This window comes from Mauremys mutica, chromosome 7 (genome assembly GCF_020497125.1).
Source record: "Mauremys mutica isolate MM-2020 ecotype Southern chromosome 7, ASM2049712v1, whole genome shotgun sequence".
Taxonomy (NCBI): Eukaryota; Metazoa; Chordata; order Testudines; family Geoemydidae; genus Mauremys; species Mauremys mutica.
Genome location: NC_059078.1, coordinates 59,158,150 through 59,183,354, shown reverse-complemented (window position 1 = coordinate 59,183,354; position 25,205 = coordinate 59,158,150). Strand labels below are relative to the sequence as shown.

Here is a 25,205-nt window from a genome sequence, read left to right as displayed (position 1 = left end):
GTGCCAGTTCCTTTAATATTCTTGGATGAAGATTATCTGGGCCCTCCGATTTTGTCCTATTAAGCTGTTCGAGTTTGGCTTCTACCTCAGATGTGGTAATATCTACCTCCATATCCTCATTCCCATTTGTCATCCATCCCTTATCCCTAAGCTCCTCATTAGCCTTATTAAAGACTGAGGCAAAGTATTTATTTAGCTATTGGGCCATGCCTAGGTTATCCTTAACCTCCATTCCATCCTCAGTGTTTAGCGGTCCCACTTCTTCTTTCTTTGTTTTCTTCTTATTTATATGGCTATAGAACCTTTTACTATTGGTTTTAATTCCCTTTGCAAGGTCCAACTCTACATGGCTTTTAGCCTTTCTCACTTCATCCCTACATGTTCTGACCTCAGTAAGGTAGCTTTCCTTGCTAATCCCGCCCATCTTCCACCCCAGAGCAGGATATGCCCGTATCAGACTGTGAACTCCCACAACCTCCACCTTGGACTGTAACTTTACTGTCATAGTGTGACCTCCATTTGGGGTGAGAATATCCGGTTTGGATTAGGGGCTTGGAACCTAGTTGAATGACTATGACGGAGAAGCCATCATAGAGCAATCTAGGGCTATCAGCTTTGAATGTCTCTCACCTAATGGCTCATTGCCATAGGACAATGGACTCAACACAGGAGCTTGACTGGGAAGGGTTTGGCAGTTCCCAGCCAGGGCACATGGGCAAAAAGGGGCTAAATGTATTTAACGAGGGGTTTCTCTGAGCAAAGTGGCAGTGGCCACCGTTACATGCCAGAAGACTGGGCTGAGGAGAAAGAGACCAGGCCAAGCCTGAAATGCTGACCAGATCTTGGGCTCACTAGAGTGATGAGACCAGGCAGGGGGTCTCAGGACCGCTCATTATTTTGCAAAGATCAGTAAAGGTGCCTTTGGTTAAGAAGTTCCTAAGAAGTTGCCTGCGTCCCTTGATTGCCTGCCATGTTGTCCCTGAGGCAGTTACCTGAGAAGCTCGGAGCACCCACAGAGAGGTGGAACTCTGAGGGAGAACATATAAGCAACTGGAGGCTCTGGAGGGCTCGGGCACTGGTTTGTGGGTTCAAGGTGGCTTGGTGGGGGAGCCCACATCCTAAGGAAGGGTGTCAGACACTGGGTCTGCACCTGGGAGTGTGCCTCAGAGACTCAGAGCCAGCAACAGTGGCCAATCACCACCTACACACAGTGGGCGCAGAGGACTGCAGGATACAGTGTTGGGTCCCCTCAGCAGAATGGTGTCCAGGCAGAGAGGTGGAGGCCTTGGCCAGGTTGTGACAGAGGTGTATGGAAATCCAAGTTGTCCCTGGTCCCCGGAGAATGTAGCCATGTGAATACAGAGTTCCTGCTACGTTATTAATAAATATCCCATTAAAAAAAACCCACAACAACACTAAGTACTTGGAAGTGAAGAAATCAAATTCCAGACAAATGGAGTCATGACAATCATTAATGACAAGTACCCAGTACATTGTACTTACAGAGCATCCTACGGATTAGGTATGAAACAAAGTAACAGGGAAAAATGCCTCTCATATATAGGCACTTAAATTCAGTGCTAAATTACTGCTCTAACTCCCTCATTGCTTGCCTTGTGCCTATGGAAGGATGTGTGACACTGGGGTGTGCAACTAAATTAGCAGCATCCTCTAAATTACACCAGGAAGGTTGGATGACAAACTGCTAACTAAAGTATGACAATACAGATTGTGTAGAAAAGTCACTTTAAAATCCCAGGAAACAAAGTCAATCTTCAGAACATGAATATTAGAACCATTTCAGAGAACGGAGCAGAGATCGTTTCACTCCCCACTGAAGTGAAGCCACCTCTGGTGGGGAACAGGGCAATTTTCCAGCAGTGCTCAGCAGCACCAGGCAGTAGGTTAGGACCAGAAGAGAAGAATCCCAATTAAACTGCAGGGGAAGTTCAGCAAAGCAGAATGCAGCCATCCACCCTGAAATTTGCTCAGGGCACTAGGATGAACACACTACTCTTGAAAAAACAGCAGTGTGAGCAGGATCTCAATGTTGTCCAGTCTAAAAGAAGGTGCTTGCAGTATTAAGTAGGTGTCATGTAGTGAGTCATAGCGATTCCCACAGGCCCAGGGCTGCAGTAGCTGCTGCTGTACGGCTCTTTCATACCCTGGCTCCAGTCTGGGATGGGAAACTCTCAGCCATTTTCCAACTCTCAGCCACCAAACACAGGTCCCCTCTGCACAGCTTCATGCATCAGCTGAGTATTTGGACCACAATTTGCCTGCACCTTTTTATTGCATTAAAAACACTCACAGGATATGTAAAACTTGCATGCTAGCGCTGCCTGCTTACTGTGGATACAAAACTAATGCCCACAGAAGCGCTTAGTGCTCACTTGAATTATTGCAAAAAAGACCATTGCTAGCGGGGGCAATGGGTCAGGGAGACAAAAGGTTTAGAGAACAGATGAAAAACACACAATTATATTCAGAAGAATTATTGTCATTTTTGGCCCTTCAATAGTCTGAAGAGATCTGGATTTCAAGGGATTCAGACTAAGGCGTCTACAGTATAAATGGAGGTAATATCTTAATCCTGCTTTGGTGTGAGACAATTATTACCATTTGAACCCCACTGAACTCTGGAAGGATTTAGCAGATGCCCCAAGGGAAGAAAAACTGCCTGCTCCAAGTTATCTGATACAAAGACATCTCTGAATGCAGTAAGCACCTTTCCCACACCCATCCCCAGAGCGGGCGACGCTACAGCATATTTCATAACTTTTCCTGCCAATAGGGTGACCAGATAGCAAGTGTGAAAAATCGAGACAGGGCTGAAGACTAATAGGAGCCCATATTAAAAAAAAAAAAGCCCCAACTATCAGGACTGTCCCTATAAAATCGGGACACCTGGTCACCCTACATGCTGACCACAGTGAATTTTAATCCTGCATCAACAAGAGAGAAGAATAATAGGTGTGGCACATCCATAAAATTGGAGAGATTAACAAAAATATTTGTGTTAAATTTTAGCAATGAAGAACACACATGAAAGGGGTCCTTTTTCCAAGTGAAAAGATGCAATTAATTAATGCAATAATTTATTAATAATATGCAATAATAGTAATGCAATAAAAAGGTCTGCAGTGTGGATGTGCTTGAAAGAAATGGATTCCATCTTGCAAACTCTGGTGTACTGGAATAAATGGGAGTTCAAGGCACACCAGCTGTGCAGAACTGGGAGTTAGGGGAGAGTTTTCCAGTAGGTCAGACACTTCACAAGTCAGTTGCAGAGCTGAATTTGTGAGTAATTTTTTACCAATGGCTAAAGATTCCAGATCAACAGTCCAACAGAATAAAATCCTGAATTCATGGAATGGGCAGCAGGAGCACAACTTTTCCAGCACTGCTCTCAACCCTGACTGAAAAGACCACCTGTAGAGGTGAGATGGGAGCTGAGTATGTATGGCCCATGCAAAGATGGACCCCCTTCTTTGCAGCCTTAGATGATAATTAGCTGGAGCAGGAACTCGGACAGAAATCCTCAGCTCATTCACAAAAGTCACTGACCACCATCATTTTGGGTCACTGTCCATTCTGGCTGGATTCAAAGGCTCTGCATCCCATCCCCAATCTCATCAAACCCTTGCTTCCAAGCCCTTCAACTGCTTCTGAGAGAACCTTACACCAGTTCAGGTTTAACTCCATGACAATAGGGTGGTTAAAAAGTCAGACATCTTTGCATATTGTGCACTGTGCAATCAAGCATTCTGGCAAGACAGTCTGAATTTAAGTCTCCCCCAGGTTCAGTCGAAGGATGAGTAGATCATCTCTGCTGCCCTAAACATATGGCTCTGGAAATTTAAGCAGTAGGGAGAGCTCCTGAAAGTGTGTCTGGTGCTTGGGATGTGACCTCTTTGGGCAGCACAAACAGAGAACGTGATTCTGAAAACACTATTGAATACAGTACGTACTATCACAAGATGTCCCTATTAAAATCAGTGGGACTGAGTATTCACAGCAATTGGCACGACACACAGTAGAAAGTGTTTACAGAACAGGACCTTTAGAAGGGAGCTGCTCAGGCTAGGACCTGCAACCTGACCTGTCTGTAAAATGCCACATACACCTAAACAACAGTGATCTGATTTTCAGCGGTGCAGAGGACCTACAGCTTTGGTGGAATCTATTGGCATTCGACACCCAACAAAAACTTTTATTTGGGTGCCTAATTTTAAGCACCCAAGTTGGAAATGTAGGCCAAAGATTCTTATATTCACCTCTTTCCAACTAACCATTGAAAGGGGAAAGGAGTTAGCAACTTCCCCTCTCCTTTTATAATTCTACAGTCCACAGTCATAAGTCTGTAGTGTATAGTACAGGGTACTTGGTCACGTACTGCAATAATAAAATAACTGAAGTTATTGATTGGTATTTACAACTTAACTTTTATCTTAGCAGAGTTGTTTGTCTGGGAGTGTAAAGGAAAGAAAGCTTAATGCATTGCTGCAATTTGAAAGCACAAGTCTGAAAACCAGGAAGCTCAAAGCTACGTTCCGAATTATCCTCACACAAAACCATGCTGTGTAACACTGAAGTCCCCTGTACAATAAAGGCAGTGGTTGAGTTGGCAGTGGTTGAGCCAGTTTGCAAGAACCGGTTGCTAAAGGGGTGGCCCGGCTTCCCCAGGGGGCAATTTAAAGGGCCTGGGGCTCCCAGCAGGGACTGGAGCCCCAGACCCTTTAAATTGCCACCAGAGCCCCACTGCTGGAGCCCTGGGGTAGGGCTGCGGGACTCTGGGGGCTATTTTAAAAGTCCGGGGCTCCCGCTGCTTCTACCGCCCTGGCCCTTTAAATAGCTGCCAGAGCCCTGCTACTACTCCAGGGCTCCTGTGGCTATTTAAAGGGCCGGGGCGGTAGAAGCAGGGGAGCTGCAGGCCTTTTAAATAGCCCCCAGAGGCCTGGGATAGCGGGTGGGCTCCAGGAGCTATTTAAAGGGCCGGGGCTCCAGCTGCCTCTGCCACCCCGGTCCTTTAAATAGCTGCCAGAGCCCCGCCGCTTTCCCAGGGCTCTGGCAGCTATTTAAAGGGCCGGGGCGGTAGAAGCAGGGGAGTTGCAGGTCCTAATGTCTAGACAAGACCAGTGGGGGCAGAATTGGGCCCAGATATATGGGCCCAATTCTGACTGACATTCACATTTTGACCTTCACTATCCATGTGGTGGAAGGAGCAGGCCAGGGGCACTCAGAGTCCCCTCAACTGGGGAGGAAGGAGGGAATGGCGACACCAGGCAGGAAGTACCTGGTTTCTCTATAGTATATTTGGAGGTCAGGTCTTATGGGTATTTGTGCAAGGTGGAGGTCAGAGTAGTGGGGAAGAGAACAGGATTTCTCCATGTTTCCACTGAGTCATTTTTATGCTTCTGCTTTATGAAGCTTGCAGGGCAAATTCCTGCAGCTTGATACATCCCTCATCTGAAATTGTTGCATATGCCATGCTTATCTGCAATAAACTCACAGTTTTCCTTCTAGCCGCTACACAGCCTGGGTAGCCAGGCACTATATAAAGTAGTAAAGAGAAATAACCTTGGATTCCGACCTTGAGAAGGTGTTCCGGGCGTAGTGCATGATGCTGTCAAAGTCATAGGTCTCTCCCAGAGAATTCACTTCCCCGGCTTCCATCTTTAAGAAGTTGTACTCCTGACCTGCGACACAAGGCTCCATTAAAAGGAAAAATGTTTCTTGGAAAACTGAGAGCCTTGCTCAAAAGACCAATCATAAGCCGAGCTGTGCAAATAAATAATTTTTGGTTTGGTGGCCAAATCACCAAAATAAAAATTAGAAAATATTTTCATTTTGGATCAACCCAAAATAAATGTTTCAAATTTTTTGTTGGCAGTGTTGTAGCCATGTTGGTCGCGGGATATTAGACAGACAAGGAGGGTGAGGTAATATCTTTTATCCGACCAACTTCTGTTGGTGACAGAGACAAGCTTTTGAATTTACTCAGAAGAAGAGCTCTGGGTAAGCTCGAACGCTTGTCTTTTTCACTGATCGAAATTGGTCCAATAAGAGATATTATCTCACCCACCTGCTGTCTCAATTTTTTGGACAAAACAAAAAAGTTGAAAATAAAATTGGTTTGGGTGGAATGAAATATTTCATTTTGGGTTTTTTTTAACCTGTTTAAAAATAAAATCAAGAGTAAATTTGAACTAAATTTTGAATAAAAACAAAACATTCTGTTTTGAAAACGTCACAAGAAAAACACTGACTTTTTATTTTATTTTATTTTTTTGCTGAAACAATTTGGCAAATTTGACACAAATTCACATCATGCTTCAGGTGACCTAAATCTGTATAGTTCAGTGAAAAAAAGCATTGTCAGAAAAGTTTCACCCAGCTCTACTCAAAAGGGGCATTTCTGTATTATACCCACTGAGACGTACAAAAGGCCTAAAATGAAGAACAAGTCTCTCTTGGGCCCAACCCCCTTTCCATATCGGTCTCAAAATGCATTTGATCCTATTTCTCCCATATAACTTTACCACAAGAAATGCTCTGGAAAAGTCAGTCACAGCCTAGCGCGTGTCCTGTAGTGCTTGTTGTCATGCTGGAAAAGTTAAAGAGAGCTCACAATTATGACTAGCTTACGCAGCTCTCGTCCTAATGTACATAACCAGACAGATAAAGCAATGTCTGGCATCGAGGGAAGCACCAGTACCATTTACATTTCTGAAGCTAGCAAAATAATGACGGGGCTTCTCAGCTATCTTGTAAGTTCCTTTAATATAATTCTGTTTAGTAAATATCTATGGCTGAGAATTCCAGAAGCAACTAGTGACATTAAAGGGGACTGGATCTTACCCTCTGAAAATTCCCCTCCTGGTGTATTAAAATCGCTAGTCACTTGAATATTTTGGCTCTCTTTCTCTGCAATGCCTGGCATCGTAGTTTGGTTTCTTTTTGCAATAACTGAGGCTACCCGCTGTAACTCTTAGCTGAAGAGGAGTTGTGCACAAGCCCAGGGAGGTCTGAGGTTTCCACCACACAGCATCTGAAATTGGTATAAGAGCTTCTTCTTTACCTTGCTGTATGTTTTCTCTGATGATTGTGACATGCTGGTCCCGGTCGGGCCGCGTGTGCTCGTGCCAAAACCCAACCACATGGCCCAGCTCGTGGGCCACGATGCCAAACTTATCACAGTTCTTGCCGATGGATATGGCCTGGGGACCACCCCCTCGGCGACCCACATATGAGCAGCAACTGGAAAACAAACAACTGGATGAGTGACTTTAATGGGTGAAACCATGCTGGTATGGCTGGAGTAGCATGTGTCTATCAACTGGCAGAGTATGCACCACTGCCCTGCTGGATGGAGTCAGATCCACTGAAGAATTTAGAATTATGTAGCTATGATGGCAGAGATGGTGTCCCTAGCCTCTGTATGCCAGAAGCTGGGAATGGGCAACAGGGGATGAATCACTTGATGACTGCCTGTTCTGTTCATTCCCTCTGGAGCACCTGGCATTGACCACTGTCGGAAGGCAGGATACTGGGCTAGATGGACCTTTGGTCTGACCCAGTATGGCTGTTATGTTCTTACGTTTTATTGGCTCAAGGTGCTCCAGAGAAGACAGGTCGAGAGATCATGCATGCTGTGTCTCTCTCCCTCTCTCTCTCACACTCACATCCCTTTTAGCCTTTTTATCTGGGGCAGGTTTTTGGAGCAGAACAGCCTCGGGTCTCCCTATGCTGCATGCTAGTGTTTTTTTGTTTTGTTTGGTTGGGGTTTTTTTTGCAGAAGACCATGGTATCTCTCTCTATTGAGAGATAGGCCTGGGGAGTTTGGATTAGATCTGGACTCCACCAGATTTGGAGATGTTCAGGGGCAGCCCCTCTGTGATGAGGAGGCATGAAGCTGGAATCGGATCTGAATTTGGAAATCCCCCAAATGCTCAGGCCCATCTCAGCAAGAGCATCCAAGATGGCAAGACCCCCTATCCAGAGAGGTCACTAACTTATGCTGGGTACTTGAAACTGAGGCTATGTCTCCACTTAGAGCTCAGGATGTGATTCCCAGCTTGTTTAGACATACTCATGCTAGTTCTCATTGAGCTAGCAAGCTAAAAATAGTAGCAGACCCATAGCAGCATGGACAGTGGCAAGCAGGTCTAGCTGCCCTGAGCACAAACTCACCTGGATCCCATGGCCCTGCTGCCACTCGCTACCGCTTGTGCTACTGTGACTACATTACTATTTTTAGTGCACTGGTTTGATGAGTCCTAGAGTGAGTATGTCTATGTGAGCAGGGACTCACCACCCTAGCTCCAAGGGTAGATGTATCCTGAATGGCAGAGGGGGAATGATTAGAGAGGACCAAGCACATTCACCAGCAATAGATTTCCTAGGCGGAAAACCATGGGTCAGAGTTATGAAGGTATTTAGGTGCCTAAAGATGCAGGTGGGAACCTAGTGGCGTTTACAAAAGTGCCTGAGTCAGGTGCCTGAGTCCGACATTCCATCCAGCAGAGGGCAGGCATGCACCACCACCCCCGCCCCTGACAATGCCAACTCCCTACCTACCCACCTTCCCACAGTGCTTTGACACACCTTGGCATATAACACTTTTATTGCTTAAGGAAAGCCCTGGTTTAAAGAGCCAATAGGCCCAAAATTTAGATTTTGTTTTTCCTCCCTTCCCCGAAAATCTGACAAAATTCTAAAATATGTGCATGACTTTTTTTTTTTTAAACAAACTGGTATTACGGGGGCAAGTGGTGGGGAATTCTGACATTCTCCTGCCGCGTTTACCTCCCCAAACAACCTATAGGCTACTGAATGAAGCCAGAGAGTGAAAAGAGTTAGAAAATAACTATAAACAGAGAGACACTGTCCCATTTACTTCGACTGTAAGCGCTTTGGGGACAGAGATTGTCTTTTTGTTGTGTGTTCGTACAATGCCTAGCACAATGGGGCCTTGGTCCATGGCTGGGGTTCCCAGGCTACATTAATTAATAATAACGGATACTTTCATTGTCAGAACAAAAGCGCAGATAGGAAACCAACAGCATAAATAGTGAAAAGGAAATTGGAGCCTTCAAGAATCTATCCATTTCATCTATACAAGGGCTCATTAATAACGTGGCACTGAACTCGGGAGATCTGACATTCTATTCCCAGTCCTGCCACAGCCTTCCTGTGTGATCTGGGCCGAGTCACCTGCATGGAGCTCCTTACAGGACTGGGAGCTCAACTTCTCTGAGACTCATTCTGCCATTTGTAAAATGGGGACAGAACCTCTTTTGGGGGCACTCAGATGGCAAGACATAGCCCCAAAGGGCTCACAATGTGTTTTATAGTGTCTGATCTGTGAAATACTAAAAATGGGTGTAGGACACTTTCAACATGTGTTTTATCAGGGAAGCGAAGGCCTGATCTTGCACACTGGCAACCAATCACTGATTTTACTGGTACGGGATCCGGCAAGATGCCAGCGGGCCACGTAACTGGACTATGTGCTCCGGTGCGTGTCGCTTACCCACAGGTTCTGTACGTGAACACAATGAAGCTCTCCTCGTCAGTCCTCTCCACAAAAGTCACACAGGTGTGCTTCTCCCAGTGCCTCATGGCCTGTTTAAAAATAGCTCTTTGGCTGCCTGAAAAAGAAATCAGAGCAGAACAAACATTTAAGGCCCCATTTTTCCACTGTCCCCGTGTGTAATGTTGCACTCCATATGTTCTATGGAAATATGTTTATGAGTGTGAATATGATGTAACTGGAATATGCTTTATGCAAAAGGTCTCTTGAAAGGTATCATAACAGAGGTTATAACCTACTGAATATATTCCTCCTATTTGTATACATGTATCATTTTTGTATCTGAGGCTAGAAATATGAAGTATAACTCTGAGGTCCTACTGTAATTATTCAAAGTGTGGGCCATTAATGGTGGTTTAAAATCTTGATGGCTCCCATTGATTAAGACAATTGACTGTAAATGACTCTGTTTACTTGCAAACCTTCCTGTGTACTGGGGGCCAGCCCAGGAAGAATGGAGGCTGGGGTCTCACAGGACATGTGACCATATCACATGATACTGGAATCCATCTTAAATCTGGTACTTTTCCATTTAGAAGAAGGGGTGGGAAGCTAGAGAGACAAGATTCCCGCCTTGTGGCAAAGCTATAAAAGGGGGTGGAGCAGGACAAAGGAGGCCAGCCATGAAAAAGCCCCGGTTTACCACCTAAGATGTCTGCTGGAACTAATAAGGACGGTGCCAGGGGAAAGGATTGGCCCCAGACTAGGAAGGAGTCCAGTCTGTGAAAGAAGCTTATTGGAACATCTCTGCAGGGGAGATTTACCTATAATCAGTTTCTTAATGTATTAGGCTTAGACTTGCATGTTTTGTTTTATTTTGCTTGCTGACTTACTTTGTTCTGTCTGTTATTATTTGGAACCACTTAAATCCTACTTTTTATACTTAATAAAATCACTTTTGTTTATTGATAAACCCAGAGTAATACCTGGAGTAGCAAAAAGCTGTGCATCTCTCTCCATCAGTGTTATAGAGAGCTGACATTTCCAGGGCCGCCTAGAGGATTCAGGGGGCCTGGGGCAAAGCAATTTTGGGGGCCCCTTCCATAAAAAAAAGTTACAATACTATAGAATACTGTATTCTCGTGGGGGCCCCTGTGAGGCCTGGGGAAAACTGCCCCACTTGCCCCTGCCCAGGTAGCCCTGGGAAAAATAAACATTTAAAAATCTTCCTCACCTCAGCACAAACCCAGTTTTGAGAAAATTTCTTTTCAAGTCACCTTTACAAGGTATCATTGGTTCTGAGCATCAGCTAGTGCTAAAAGGCACTAAAGCTCGTTAAAAAGGTTGGACAAATATTTTCCATCAAAACTTTTTTTGGATCAAAAACTAGGGATTTTTAAAAAGCAGAAAAAAATCATGGACAATGTCTGCTTTCCTTCAAAATGTGTTGTGTTTTTTTAATTGAAAAGCTGAAATAAGTCTGCCAAGACCTGAACATGATTTGGGGTTTCAGAAGTGTGTGGCCAAATATTTGCTGCTTGCTGTGTTTGATTGTTTAAAGAAACAATAAAAAAATTCTGCTTAAAAAAAATCCAAAACTTTTGAATTTTAATGGAGTTAGATGGCTTGCCTCCTTGATCTTCTCCGGCAAAAGCACACACAACAACAGACAGACAAAGACTTTCCTCCCTCCCAGATTTGAAAGTATCTTGTCTCCTTATTGATCCTGTTGGTCAGGTGTCAGCTAGGTTATGTGATCTTCTTAACCCTTTACAGGAAAAAGAGGAATTAACCCTTAACTGTATGTTTATGACACACTCTAAAAGCTTATCAGATGTCACTGTTCAATCTGACGGGGGCCCTAGTAAGCCAAAGTTCTTCCAGCCCTTCTGGAACAGTTGCGTCTTTGGTCAGAAGGACTTGTCTGCTTGCTGAATCAAAAGAAGGCCCTGAGTCAGTTTAAATGTAGACTTTTTATGCCAAACATCCTTTCTTAGTCAGTTGGTCTCTGGAAAACCTAGTTTGAACCGGTTTATGCAAGTGTCCCCAGGCCTGGTACCTCTCTGGAGGTCTTTAGAACCTGAGTGATTCACCTTAAATCACCATCCACTGTTTTTAGTTCCTGGAGGAGCTGTGGTATCAATCCCCCTCACTCTCCTCCACTGCCCCAAGTTGCATACAGTCCCTGGCCCACAGTGATACATACACCATTCATAAGCTTAATACAGTATGTATCCCAGAGATACTGCACAAGGTTGCAACGTATGTCATAACAACCTAGTATGATATTAGTCTCTTTTGTAGCTGCATCACATGGTTGACACATTCACTTTGTGATTCGCTATAATCCCCAGATCCTTTCCAGCAGTACTATTGCCTAGCTAGTTATTCCCAATTTTGTAGTTATGCATTTGATTTTTCATTCCTAAGTGTAGTACTTTGCACTTGTTTTTATTGAATTTCATCTGCTGATTTCAGACAAATCCTTCACTTTATCAAGGGCATTTCAAATTCTAATCCTGTCCTCCAAAGTGCTTTCAACCCCTCCCAGCCTGGTGTCATCTGCAAATTGCATAAGTGAACTTTCGATTTCATTATCCAATTGATTTATGAAAATATTGAATAGTACTGGACCCCTGTGGGACCTGCTGGACACATTTCCCCAGTTTGAAAGTGTATCATTGATAACCATTCCTTGATTACTGTCCTTCAACTAGTTTTTCACCCACTCTTTCACCTACCTGCACATGACTGAGCCATAGAAGGCAGGCCAAGCACATACTTGGCTAAAATAATGTAGAAATATCTTGTGGTTAATCTGAAGAGCAGAAATACACTATTTTTCTTCTTTGCCCAAGGAGTGACTCAGTTATAGGTCAGAAGGAGGAATGTGCTTATGCCATCCAGCAAAAGTAACAGTTTCAGCCAGCTATCTAAGGCACTGGGACAGAGGCTGGGTGAGAAGCTGAGAGTTAAGGTAAGCAAGCCATATTTAGCAGGTGCCCCCTATGAGACTGAACTCAGGCCAGTGGGCCATTCAGGCTAGGCATAAGGCGCATACAGAAGCCTGTGCGGTTACAACTAAAGCTGGGTGATTTTTTTGTTCAATCAAAACAACATTTAAGAAAAAATGTGTAGAAAAATGTTGTTTCATTCAACTTTTGTTTTCCACTTAAATTAAAGTCTTTTAAAAAATGGTTTGCATTGAGCTTTTCCTCTCTGGGGCTTTCCTTCTCCTTGCCTCCTTTTCCCTCTCGGGGCGGGGAGAGAAAAAGGTAAAGAGGGAGAAAAAGGAGGCGGGGTAGAGGGGGTAATAACAAATTGAAAACCTTGGAGGCTTTTTTGGTTCTTGTTTCACCAAGAAGCAGAAAAACAAAAACAAAAATAAAAACCCCGCTAAACATTTCAAATGAAATGAGAATTTTTTAGAATCCCTGACCCATCCTGCTCCTTGTCCCCTGACCACCACCACCCCCTTCCCTGTCCCCTGACCCCCCCCCGCAAACCTCTGCCCCATCCAACCCCCCCTCCCTGTCCCCTGACTGTCCCCGGGACTCCCTTCACACATGTTTCAGAGTAGGGGGCTGGACTTGATGACTTCTCAAGGTCCCTTCCAGCCCTACATTTCTATGATTCTATAAACATAGATGTCTTTGATCACCTATTCTTCAGAAATTTTACACCTAATTTTCAAGTTTACGTATCATGGCCTCCTATGAATGGCTAGCTCTAAACAAAGCTAATTGGAACACCAATTACAACCAAAACACTGTAATTATATTACTAATTCTGATGAGTTATGCAGTGGCAAATAAGTGATCTGCATAAATTACAAGAATTTCTCTGTCTCATGACTTTTTCATGATGAACCACACCTATTTTATTTTCTAATTAAGATAGAGGCAACTACAGAGGATAGTTGGACATTTCATGAGTTTAACCTGTATAAGCTTCGTGCAGAGTAAATGGATTTATTTGGGGTTTGGATTCCATTGGGAACTGGGTGTCTGGGTGCTGGAGATAGGTAACCTGCTGAGTGGTTTTCAGTTAAAACCTTCAGCTTTGAGGGGATGGTTCAGACCCTGAGTCTGTTGCAGCAGGCTACCATGTCTGGCTCAACAAGACAGGGTTCTGGAAGTCCCAGGCTGGCAAGGAAAACAGGCCCAGTGGTAATTTCAGCACATCAGGTGACAGTCCCAAGGGGGTGTCTATGTCACACCATAGACTCCAACTGCAGCTGGACCTTTAGTGCTTAATATAGTAACCCAGGCTTGTCCTTCATCCTTACACTCAATGTGTAAGGGTGGTTTAGGTTGGACATTAGGAAAAACATCCTAACTGTTAGAGTGGTTAAGCACTGGAATAAACTGCCTAGGGAGGTTGTGGAATCTCCATCATTGGGGATTTTTAAGAGCAGGTTGGACAAACACCTGTCAGGGACGGTCTAGATTGGGGTGGGCAAACTTTTTGGCCCAAGGGCCACATCTGGGAATAGAAATTGTATGGCAGTCCATGAATGCTCATAAAATTGGGGTTGGGGTGTGGGACGGGGTGAAGGCTCTGGTTGGGGTGAAGGCTCGGGGGGGCCAGAAATGAGGAGTTTGGGGTGTGGGAGGTTGCTCCGGGCTGGGATCGAGGGGTTTGGAGGGCAGGAGGGGGATCAGGGATAGGGCAGGGGGTTGGGGTGCAGGCTCTGGTTGGCGTTGTGGGCTCTGAGGTTGGGCATTTGGGGTGTAGGAGGGTGCTCTGGGCTGGGATCGAGGGATTTGGAGGGCAGGAGGGGGATCAGGCCTGGGGCAGAGGGTTGTGGTGCAGGGAGAGGCTCTGGGGTGCTGGCTCTGGGCAGCGCTTACTCAAGCAGCTCCCAGAAGCAGTGGCATGTCCCTTCTTCAGCTCCTATGCAGAGCCGTGGACAAGTGGCTCTGCTGCGCGTTGCCCTGTCCACAGGCCCCTGCAGCTCCCATTGGCCACAATTCCCGGCCAATGGGAGTTATGGGGGAAGCACATGGGGTGGGGGCAGCATGCAGAGCCAAGCCCCCAGGCTGCCCCTATGCGTAGGAGCAGGGTGGGAGCCATGCCGCAGCTTCCGGGACCCGTGTGGAGCAGCCCCCAACTCCACTCCCCAGTGGGAACTCAAGGGCCAGCTTAAAACAGCTGGTGGGCTGGATCTGGCCCGCAGGCTAGATAATACTTAGTCCTGCCTTGAGTGCAAGGGACTGGACTAGATGACCTCTCAAGGTCTCTTCCAGTTCTATGATGAGTTACTGTATTAAAATGACTAACGAACATGATTAAGCATTAACAGTATATTTCATGCATACATAAACCAGTAAAGTACAGATTCTCTGCTTCTGCCATCAAGAGGCACATGTGCAAAAGAGAGAGGCCAAATGGCCAGAGCTGCATGGTGCTTTGTTCTGTATGTGACTACAATCTCGTAGCGTTCGTTCCCGTGCTAGCACAGGGCAGGAAAGCAAAAGACGTAAAGCTCAGATAATTACAGGTCTGTATTAGGTTTACATTCCCCTGGATCCAAGTGAATAAAGCAAAATTGTTGCCCCCAAGAAAGTCCTCAAAGTAGGAGCAAAAGATAATGAGGAAAAAAAGCTGGAAGGAGTGATTTCTGAGGCGAGATTGAAAGGTACATACACGGACAGATGGTCTGGCCCTGGCTGAGTGCGCGACACAGAATTCACACTGAGCCCTGACACAGCAGCCAGGAGTAATTGCTGTCCTTTTGCCCGGTGCACAAGGAGGGCTCCAGGCTTACACCTACACCCAAAGGGGCAGATGAGAGAGTTCTGCACTGCCAGCTAGAGATAAGTTTATGGAGGGGATGATATGACAAGACTGCTTATAATGTAGCCGATTTGTGACTGCTAGCAGCAAATATCTCCATCGGCCGGTGAGGGGACACGGGATGGGGAGGGCTCTGAGTTACCACAGTGAATTCTTTCCAAAGTGTCTGTCTGGTGGGTCTGGCCCACATGCTCAGGGTCTAACTGATTGCCATATTTGGGATCAGAAAGGAATTTTCCTCCAGGTCAGATTGGCAGAGACCCTGGGGTTTTTTTTACCTTCATCTGCAGCATGTGGCATGGGTCACCTGCAGGTTTAAACTAGTGTAGATGGAAGATTCTCTGTAACTTGAAATTTTAAATCATGATTTGAAGACATCAGTAACTCAGCCAGAGGCTAGGGGTCTATTACAAGAGTGGGTGAGGTTTTTTGGCTTGCAATGTGCAGAAGGTCATACTAAATCAGGGGTCGGCAACCTCTCAGAAGGGGTGTGCCGAGTCTTCATTTATTCACTCTAATTTAAGGTTTCGCGTGCCAGTAATACATTTTAACGTTTTTAGAAGGTCTCTTTCTATAAGTCTATAATATATAACTAAATATTGTTGCATGTAAAGTAAATAAGGTTTTTTAAATGTTTAAGAAGCTTCATTTAAAATTAAATTAAAATGCAGAGCTCCCCAGACTGGTGGCCAGGACCCAGTAGTGAGTGTGCCACTGAAAATCAGCTTGCGTGCCGCTTTCGGCACACATGCCATAGGTTGCCTACCCCTGTACTAGATGATCATGATGGTCCCTTCTGGCCTTAATGTCTATGAATGCTGCCATGCAGGAGGGTGGCACTGGACCTGTAGCACCCAGGGATTGCTGGAGCAGTTATGCACACCTGAGTGGCACAATTCCTCCAGGATCTCCTGCTGGGACATTGCCTCTGCACCTCCCCATCCTGTGAGCTCTGCTGCAATGCAATAATTGAACCCTCACCTGGTAGCTTGGTTAAGAGAAGGAGATAGAACCATGAAGAACTATTTGAAGGGAGTAAATCTCAAGTAGAAACCGCAATAAGAGAGGCCACAAGGAGTATAGTGCAGAGTACTAGAGTGAAATTGTGTTGAATATTGGGAGAAATATTGCCACAGTGAGAGATCAGACTGGAACAGTCTCCCAAAGGAAGTGGTAGAAGTCTCATCACTGAAGTTATTTAAAGCGAGGATGGACAGACCACTAGGGGATTTATTGTAGGGAAGGATCCTGCACTGGCCTGTGCAGGAAAGGCGGGGGGGGATGGTCTCTTTCCCACATCTAGGGTTCTGTGGAAGCTGTGACTCCCCATCTTTAAACCCTTTCCCAGGCTACTCTGACTGAGGGTGGTAACTGGGCACCTCTCCTGTGGCTTCCCCCAACAAAGCACAAAGCACCAGGAAATGGCAGGATCCAAATGAATGTTTTAAGATGCACGTGGCTGGTAACAAAACAGCAAAAGGCACAATGAAGCATGGCCTGGCAGGGATGCACTAGAGAGGCAAAGACATCCTCTCAATGGATATTGCAACACAGTAGGCAGGACACCAGCCCCTCTCCAGGCAGCTACTGTTGGACACTGGTCAAAGGTTGTGCAACCAAGGGTCTCTGAGCTGTACTAAGAGATCCCCCATTCCATCCAGGGATCTAGCTCAGAGCTCCCTGTTCCTCCTCCCCACTCAGCTGCTTTGTGGCTCGGCATCACACTGACCAACTGTGCAGAGGAGAATCGCAAGGCCCAGTGGTCTCGGTGGTCCGCTGGCCAGAGGGATCACAAGAGAACAGCCCAATGCACTTTCTTCCCATGCCTGTGGGTCAAAGTGCCCTGCCTTTTCAACACTCCCATCCTGGAGATCCAGACAGCAAGGAAGCAAGCTCAGGTTTCAGATTCTGACCCACCACGGAACAGGAGTTTTAAGCTGTGTCCAGCTGCAAAGAGGTAGGCTGGACTGAGCGCTGAGGCCTTTTTCCAGCAACTTCAGGAGTGGGATTCAGCTATTTGTCCAGCCGCTTCGCCATACAGCCAGCCCTCTCCAGGGAAGGGCTCCCAAAGATCAGGCACTCTTGACCCAGGAGTGGAGAAGATCTCCTAAGAAGGGGTTCCCCAAGTCACAAACAGCTAAGCATTGTGTTTTGCTACTGACCAGTGAAATTTCCTCCAATGACATAGGGTATGACCCCTCCGGGCCAGATTCTCTCTGCCCTGGATGTGGTTGCCCTGCGGATTCTGGGAGAGGAGCCCGCGGCTGAGAGAGGCAGGTCTTTATCATCCTCCTCCTCCGTCGGCCTCCTTGAGAGTGTGGCATTCCTCCTGCCATCTGCAAGACAAAAGTTGCAACACTGTTTACATCCTCTTGCTTCCCAGGGCAGCCCCAAGGCAATACCCTGGCCTCAGTGCACACAAAACAGAACAAGCCAGACTGTTAATGTGAACCAGAAGCCACATCTAGGTCTGACCTTGTTTTGTTCAGGGCTATCATAGAGCTAATCTGTAGCAGACGGTCTTATCATTTGACCTTCCCCATCCTCAGTGCTAAAGCAGAAGGGGAATCGCCATTCTGCTGTTTCTTCACATTACAGCCAGGGCTTTGGAGCTGTGCTCTGGCTCCACTCCAGCTCCAGGCAAAAACCTGCGGCTCCACTGCTCCAGAGCTGCTCTGCGCTCCAGCTCCGGGCTCCGCTCCAAAGCCCTGATTACGGCAATCTCACTGACGGGGACATTGAGTTAGAAGTTTGAGTAGAGATAGGCCCAAACCAAAATCCCAGATCCGAACAACACCAGAGTTTGCCTCTAGACCAAATTGGCAGCTTAGGCTCCTGGCAATTTAGATGAATGTAGATTCCATTGCATTGCATTGCATCTCAGTCAGTCAAAGCCCAGGGAGACTGAACAATTACAATCATTAGGCCTTCCAGTGTAATCACAACTCTAGGGTCCTTCATATAAACTCATAACTACATCCTTGTCCTTTTGCCTGACTTTATTCCACTGTGAGGCAGTTATTGATTTGGCGTGTACCCTCAATTAATCGACTCATCTTCATACTAACGTGTTTAGAGGCTGAAGTCTATTCCACATCTACATTTTTATAATGGTAAAGCACCCACCTCCTAAATTCTAAGCTGAATAGTTTTCACATGTAATTTTCAGGCACTTGGGAGGGTCTGTGAATTGGGCAGTTTCTGCCAGGAGGTTGCAGGTTTTCACCATGGAAAAATTGAGAAATTTGATCCTCGGCATCAGTTACAAATCTGTGCACATTCAATCTCTTGTTTTGGTACAAAAGAACAAAAAGTTAACAGGCAAAATGAGAAAATGTCTCCCCCTTACTTGCTAAACGGGCAACAATATTAATTTCCATCTGCCTTGGTGCTGCTGCAAACACACTTGCTCCAGTTCTAACCGTGATTTATTAACTCTGAGGGACAGTCCCTGCAGATCCTCTTTCGTTACTGACCCTCTGAGGGCACTAGAAATGTGGCATTTACTGCACCACAGACAGCTTCCCTGCTGTCTGTTTTATTCCTCTGCCTTGTTTTAAAGATCACTTACACACAGGCTGTACAGCCCACGGGAATTTCCAGCTGGTGAGTCTCACGCTAGGTCTACGTTGCTATGAAAGGATGGAATTGCAGCAGGTGTAGACACACCTGAGCTAGCTTTAATCTAGCTAGCTCAGGTACTGATAGCAGCGAAGCTGCAGCAGCATGGACTTCATTGGGGGCTAGCTGCCCAGTCATTACCCAGGGTTCCAGTGGGGCTTGTACAATCCGCGCTGAAGCCCGTGCTGCCCTGCTATTGGAACCTGAGCTGGCTACATTAAGGCTCGTGCAGGTAAGTCCACACCTCCTGCTGTCACATACCCCAGCTGCAGCCTGGACAGTCCCTCAGTCCAGTACCCAGGGGACAAGCAGCCTGATCACAAAGACAAGCCAGTGACATGACTCAAGCTAACCGCTGCCCCGGCTGGCAGCATCAGTGCTGAGGCTGAGGCCTGAATGAATGGGCCACTGACAACTCAATTTTCACCCTGGGATGGGCTGTCCATCCCACTGAGGCAGAGTAGGTTGCTAGGACAATTAACAACCTGGGGGAAAGCCAGAGACTGAAATACCAATTGATGGTGAAGCCCAGCTCGGCAGGGGCAGGCTGAGCTTATATATAGCCAGCAGGCTAAGAAAAGAAGGCGATGGCAGGGGAAGTAGTCTGCAGTCGCTCCCGGAGAGAAGGGAGGTGAGTTCGGGGCTACAGAGAAGTAGTAGTCTGCAGTTACTCCCTGAGAAGAGGACGTTCGGGCCTGTGAACTCAGAAGAGGTCCAGAAGATAAAGAGGGAAATAGGAAGGCATCTAGGAAAGTAGCCCCAGGGCCTGGGAGCTAGTTGCCAGGTATAGGGTCCCTGGACTGGAACCCGGAGTAGTGGGCCAGCCTGGGTTCTTCTACCAGCTGCTGGGAAAGTGGCACTGGATCTGGCCTTGGCCCGAAAGGCTGACTGGGCCGGCAAGTGGGTTGTTAATCATAGAATCATAGAATCTCAGGATTGGAAGGGACCTCAGGAGGTCATCTAGTCCAACCCCCTGCTCAAAGCAGGACCAAACCCAACTAAATCATCCCAGCCAGGGCTTTGTCAAGCCTGACCTTAAAAACCTCTAAGGAAGGAAATTCCACCACCTCCCTAGGTAACCCATTCCAGTTCTTCACCACCCTACTAGTGAAAAAGTTTTTCCTAATGTCCAACCTAAACCTCCCCCTCTGCAACTTGAGACCATTACTCCTTGTTCTGTCATCTTCTACCACTGAGAACAGTCTAGATCCATCCTCTTTGGAACCCCCTTTCAGGTAGTTGAAAGCAGCTATCAAATCCCCCCTCATTCTTCTCTTCTGCAGACTAAACAATCCCAGTTCCCTCAGCCTCTCCTCATAAGTCATGTGCTCCAGCCCCCTAATCATTTTTGTTGCCCTCCGCTGGACTCTCTCCAATTTATCCACATCATTCTTGTAGTGTGGGGCCCAAAACTGGACACAGTACTCCAAATGAGGCCTCACCAGTGCTGAGTAGAGGGGAATGATCACATCCCTCGATCTGCTGGAAATGCCCCTACTTATACAACCCAAAATGCCATTAGCCTTCTTGGCAACAAGGGCACACTGTTGACTCATATTCAGCTTTTCGTCCACCGTAACCCATAGGTCCTTTTCTGCAGAACTGCTGCCCAGCCATTCGGTCCCTAGTCTGTAACAGTGCATGGGATTCTTCCGTCCTAAGTGCAGGACTCTGCACTTGTCCTTAGAATCATAGAATCATCGAATCATAGAATCTCAGGGTTGGAAGGGACCTCAGGAGGTCATCTAGTCCAACCCCCTGCTCAAAGCAGGACCAAACCCAACTAAATCAGTCCTTGTTGAACCTCATCATATTTCTTTTGGCCCAATCCTCTAATTTGTCTAGGTCCCTCTGTATCCTATCCCTACCCTCCAGCGTATCAGCCACTCCTCCCAGTTTAGTGTCATCTGCAAACTTGCTAAGGGTGCAGTCCACACCATCCTCCAGATCGTTAATAAAGATATTGAATAAAACCGGCCCCAGCACCGACCCTTGGGGCACTCCACTTGATACCGGCTGCCAACTAGACATGGAAACATTGATCACTACCCGTTGAGCCCGACCATCTAGCCAGTTTTCTATCCACCTTACCGTCCATTCATCCAGCCCATACTTCTTTAACTTGCTGGCAAGAATACTGTGGGAGACTGTATCAAAAGCTTTGCTAAAGTCCAGAAATAGCACATCCACTGCTTTCCCCTCATCCACAGAGCCGGTTATCTCATCATAGAAGGCAATTAGGTTAGTCAGGCATGACTTGCCCTTGGTGAATCCATGCTGATTGTTCCTGATCACTTTCCCCTCCTTTAAGTGGTTCAGGATTGATTCCTTGAGGACCTGTTCCATGATTTTTCCAGGGACTGAGGTGAGACTGACTGGCCTGTAGTTCCCTGGATCTTCCTTCTTCCCTTTTTTAAAGATGGGCACTACATTAGCTTTTTTCCAGTCGTCCGGGACCTTCCCCGATCGCCATGATTTTTCAAAGATAATGGCTAATGGCTCTGCAATCTCCTCGGCCAATCCAGTGGGACTCCGACACCCTGGAAAGGGAGGACTATGGTGAACTGGCTGGAGGGGTGAGTCATGAAGAAGGAGCACCCTAGGTCCCAGAGAAAGAAAGACCACAGGGCGAGGAACCGATGGAAGGAGCATCAGACCGATGGAGAGCAGATCCTAGTGGTGTCCAAAAGAGTCCCCACCAACAGTGAGTGAGCCCCCTGTGGCACACACCTGCAGACAGCCCCCTGTCAGATCAGGGCTGAGGCAGTAAAAGAAGCTTGCCCTTCTGTTGCCAGTGCCCTACCTGTCCAGGGGATAGTGGGAGAAATTGGCCTTTAGGGTTCTCCCTGTAGCACCTTACACCCCAACAAGGCACCACAGGACACTTCAACTTCATACATTTGTTACAAAACAAAGTGCTTGGTGGCCCCTTGTGCTCCCCCAGTCCCACCCCATCCCAAAAGGAGCCAGACCCCTGCTGCGCAAGGGTGGAGGGTCGGGAAAAGAGGGGAACAATGCTTTGGCAATGCCCCCTCTCCAATCCACAGGCACCAGACCCGTACCCTTCTGCTCATGCACCGGGGGACGCGATCCAGGCTCACGGCTTGCTAAGTTTTGCTGAAGCTCCAGGCAGAGGTGCCTTTGCACTGTTGTCAGCATCACTGCTGTTGTGGAGCCAGTTACCAGCCTCACTTCCTGAATCAGTTACACACGCAGGGTTTGGGTTTTTTTAAAAAGCCTCATTATAAAAATACTCAGAGCCTGCTGAGCCCTACTCTCCATGCAAGAGGGGTCCCCACAGCCCACCGTGATTAGCAGGGGCTGCAGACTGAGCCCCTCTCCCATTCATCCTCCTGCCGGAGATGTGAAGCAGCAAATCAGTGCTGTCAAGGCTGAGCAGTGCTGCACAATGAGAAGGAAATTAAGGCAGAGCAGAGAGATGGAAGGATGAACTTTCAAACTCCCTGCCCACCTCCTGCAGGGCCCATGCTTGCTTGTCAAATGCCTTCCCTGAAGCTGCAGGTTGAGCGAGGACACAGTGCCTGGAATTTGCCTTTTGTTTGGTTGCATTTGTCTGAAGGGGTCTCATGTGGCTGCAGAGGGGAGCAGGAGCATCAGGCAGTTTAGAAGCATAGGAATGGCCCATCCCAGAACCAGCCCATGGGCCAGCTAGTCAGACACCCTGGTTACTACAGGGGTCAATGCCGGGTGCTTCAGATGAAGGAAAAGCCACCTTCTCCTCTTGCCTTCTCACCCACCCCCGACATGTGTACTTGTGCCCTACTGCATTATGGGCTAGACTGGGGGAGCCCTCTGCGGTGCAAAGAGGGTGAGGGAGATGGAAGGATACTAGCACTCGGGCCTTCACAACCAAGCACATCTCACCATGCAAGGACTGGGGGACTTGCAGCAGACAGTGGGCCTAGGAGCCTCATAGAGGAGAAGCAGGACAAGGGCCGGGTCATGGCCCATCCTCTCTGCACCAGCTACCATCAAGGTAGGACCTTTAACAGGGTGCAGTGACACTCTCTGGGTGAAGTCCACAGGCAGCGGCATGCAGCATTCAGATGGCTGCATGGTGCGGAAAGGGGAGAGAGGGCCCCATGGACACCTTCTCCCAGCCACCATCTCGCGGCATCCTTGGCCTACCATAAGGCTTAGTGAATACGCACATGGATAATTACCACCATTCAAGCTAAGCTAGTTGCCTTTTTCCTCACTCTCCAGCCCAAGCCTGCAGTTTGTGGCATATGAGGAGCTCCACGGGACAGATTCTGTAGCTGTGCTCTTGTGTCAGCTGGGAGACCACAGGGAGAGCAGCTGTAGGTAATTTCCCCTCCCTAGAGATCCCAATGCACCTTGCTGGGGCAGCCCCAGGCTCAGACCCCATTGGCAGCTCCTAGTCCTTTCCCTGCTGGCAGCTCTGAGATTCTGCTCTGTCCTCGTCTATTTGTGGCAAGGCCCTAGAGAAGGCTGTCTTTCCTTCTCAACAACTGTCTCGACAATGTCCCAACTCATCCAGCAGAGAGCTGGAGCTGCTTGTGGAAGTGGAAGCAAGTAAGGCAGCACTGTGCGACCAGCAAGGACTACACAGTTTGTGGCTTTAAGCAATGGTCCTCATATCTAGCCATCAATGTGAAGGGAAGTTCTTTCTGAGCCCAGGACATAGAATCATAGAATATTAGGGCTGGAAGAGACCTCAGGAGGTCATCTAGTCCAATCCCCTGCTCAAAGCGGGACCAACACCAACTAAATCATTCTAGCCAGGGCTTTGTCAAGCCGGGCCTTAAAAACCCCTAAGGATGGAGATTCCACCACCTCCCCAGGTAACCCATTCCAGTGCTTTACCACCCTCCTAATGAAATAGTGTTTCCTAATATCCAACCTAGACCTTCCACATGCCACAAAGAATGAAGACAGAGGCTAAAAATGAGAGAAGCCCTATCTTTTTCCTAATGGCAGTGGCTGTTCTTATTCAGAAAGTTGTTGGCCCCAGAAAGGAAAAGCTCTATGTGACTTTGAAAGCTTGTCTCTCTCACCAACAGAAACTGGTCCAATAAAATACAGTATCTCACCCACCTTGTCTCTCTAATATCCGGGGACCAACATGGCTATGACAACACTGCAAATTCTAGTCTGGACAGTTATAGGAGTCCATCTCCCTAAAGTATCAGAGGGGTAGCCATGTTAGTCTGGATCTGTAAAAAGCAACAAAGAGTCCTGTGGCACCTTAAAGGCACCTTAATATCTTTTAACATCTCCCTAAAGTTCCTGCTGCAGTCTCAACTGAGTATAGCTTCCTTCTTTACTTCCTGTCTTGAAATGAGTGAGTAAGTGTCACTGTGAGCTGTTAGCTGCCATAGCCACCCCAGAAGTGGCAGCATTTCAGAGGTGGGGTGAAGAGATTCCTCGTATGCTGACTGTAGCTCATGAAGTACTTTGGGATAAGAGGAGCTATTAAATGGTCCCTGCTGCTTGTGTACACACACTGTATGTTCTAGCCTCACGTGTCTAGATATGGACAGTTTGTCAGAAAGGTTGAGCTCAGTTTTAAACATGAGTATCTGCACCGGTACATTTCAAATGGGAAGTGGGTGGAAAGACCAGTAACACTACACAGCCTTCTGGATAACAAGGCCCTACACAATATCCATGAACTGCTCTTCCTTGAGTTAGTGAATTTAATCCCGAGGCCAGATGGCAAACACTGGGTAGATCAGCAGGAGCTATTCTGAAGCTACATGGTCCAGGGGACCAAGCACTGGACTAGAAACCAGGTGCTCCTAAATTCTAAACCATGGACTTGGTATGTGGCCCCGGATGTTGCTCAAGCTCTCTGCCTCAGTTTCTCCACTTGTAAAGTGGGAAGAATGATTTGTAAATGCAAAGCATGTAGCACCTGTAGGAATTACACCAGCCCCAGAGACTGATGTCCTGTATTTATGCACAAATCAGGTACAATCTAGGCAGTGGTAGCTCCCTCTTTTTGCTCTCATTAATGTTTGAACTCGACCTAGGGAGGGAACCAGTCACTGACACCGCTCCTGCAAGCGAGAAGGTTCATATCCCTGCTTCATAACATAGTGCATGTCCCCAGTTAGCTTAGCTTTTGGAGAGAGGCAAAGAGTCTCACAAGCACCCACCCAGCCAGTGCATCCTATACTGGACCAAACCCACCCCTGATGAACCTCCACCCAGGTCCGAGGTGTGTCAGGGATACAGCTGGTCTGGTAGGTGAAAGCACACGTAC

At 47.1% G+C, this 25,205-nt stretch overlaps 1 protein-coding gene across 1 annotated transcript in view; it reads right to left on the bottom strand.

The window, feature by feature from the left end:
* TLL2 (tolloid like 2) overlaps nucleotides 1–25,205 on the bottom strand; it is a 201,239-nt gene that overhangs the window by 54,415 nt on the left and 121,619 nt on the right. Inside the window, exons 4-7 of the mRNA XM_045025295.1 lie at nucleotides 17,497–17,670; nucleotides 9,536–9,653; nucleotides 7,082–7,260; nucleotides 5,594–5,699 (exon numbers count right to left, since the gene is read on the bottom strand). Coding sequence (XP_044881230.1) covers nucleotides 5,594–5,699; nucleotides 7,082–7,260; nucleotides 9,536–9,653; nucleotides 17,497–17,670 — 577 coding nt within the window. The remainder of the gene's footprint in view (nucleotides 1–5,593; nucleotides 5,700–7,081; nucleotides 7,261–9,535; nucleotides 9,654–17,496; nucleotides 17,671–25,205) is intronic.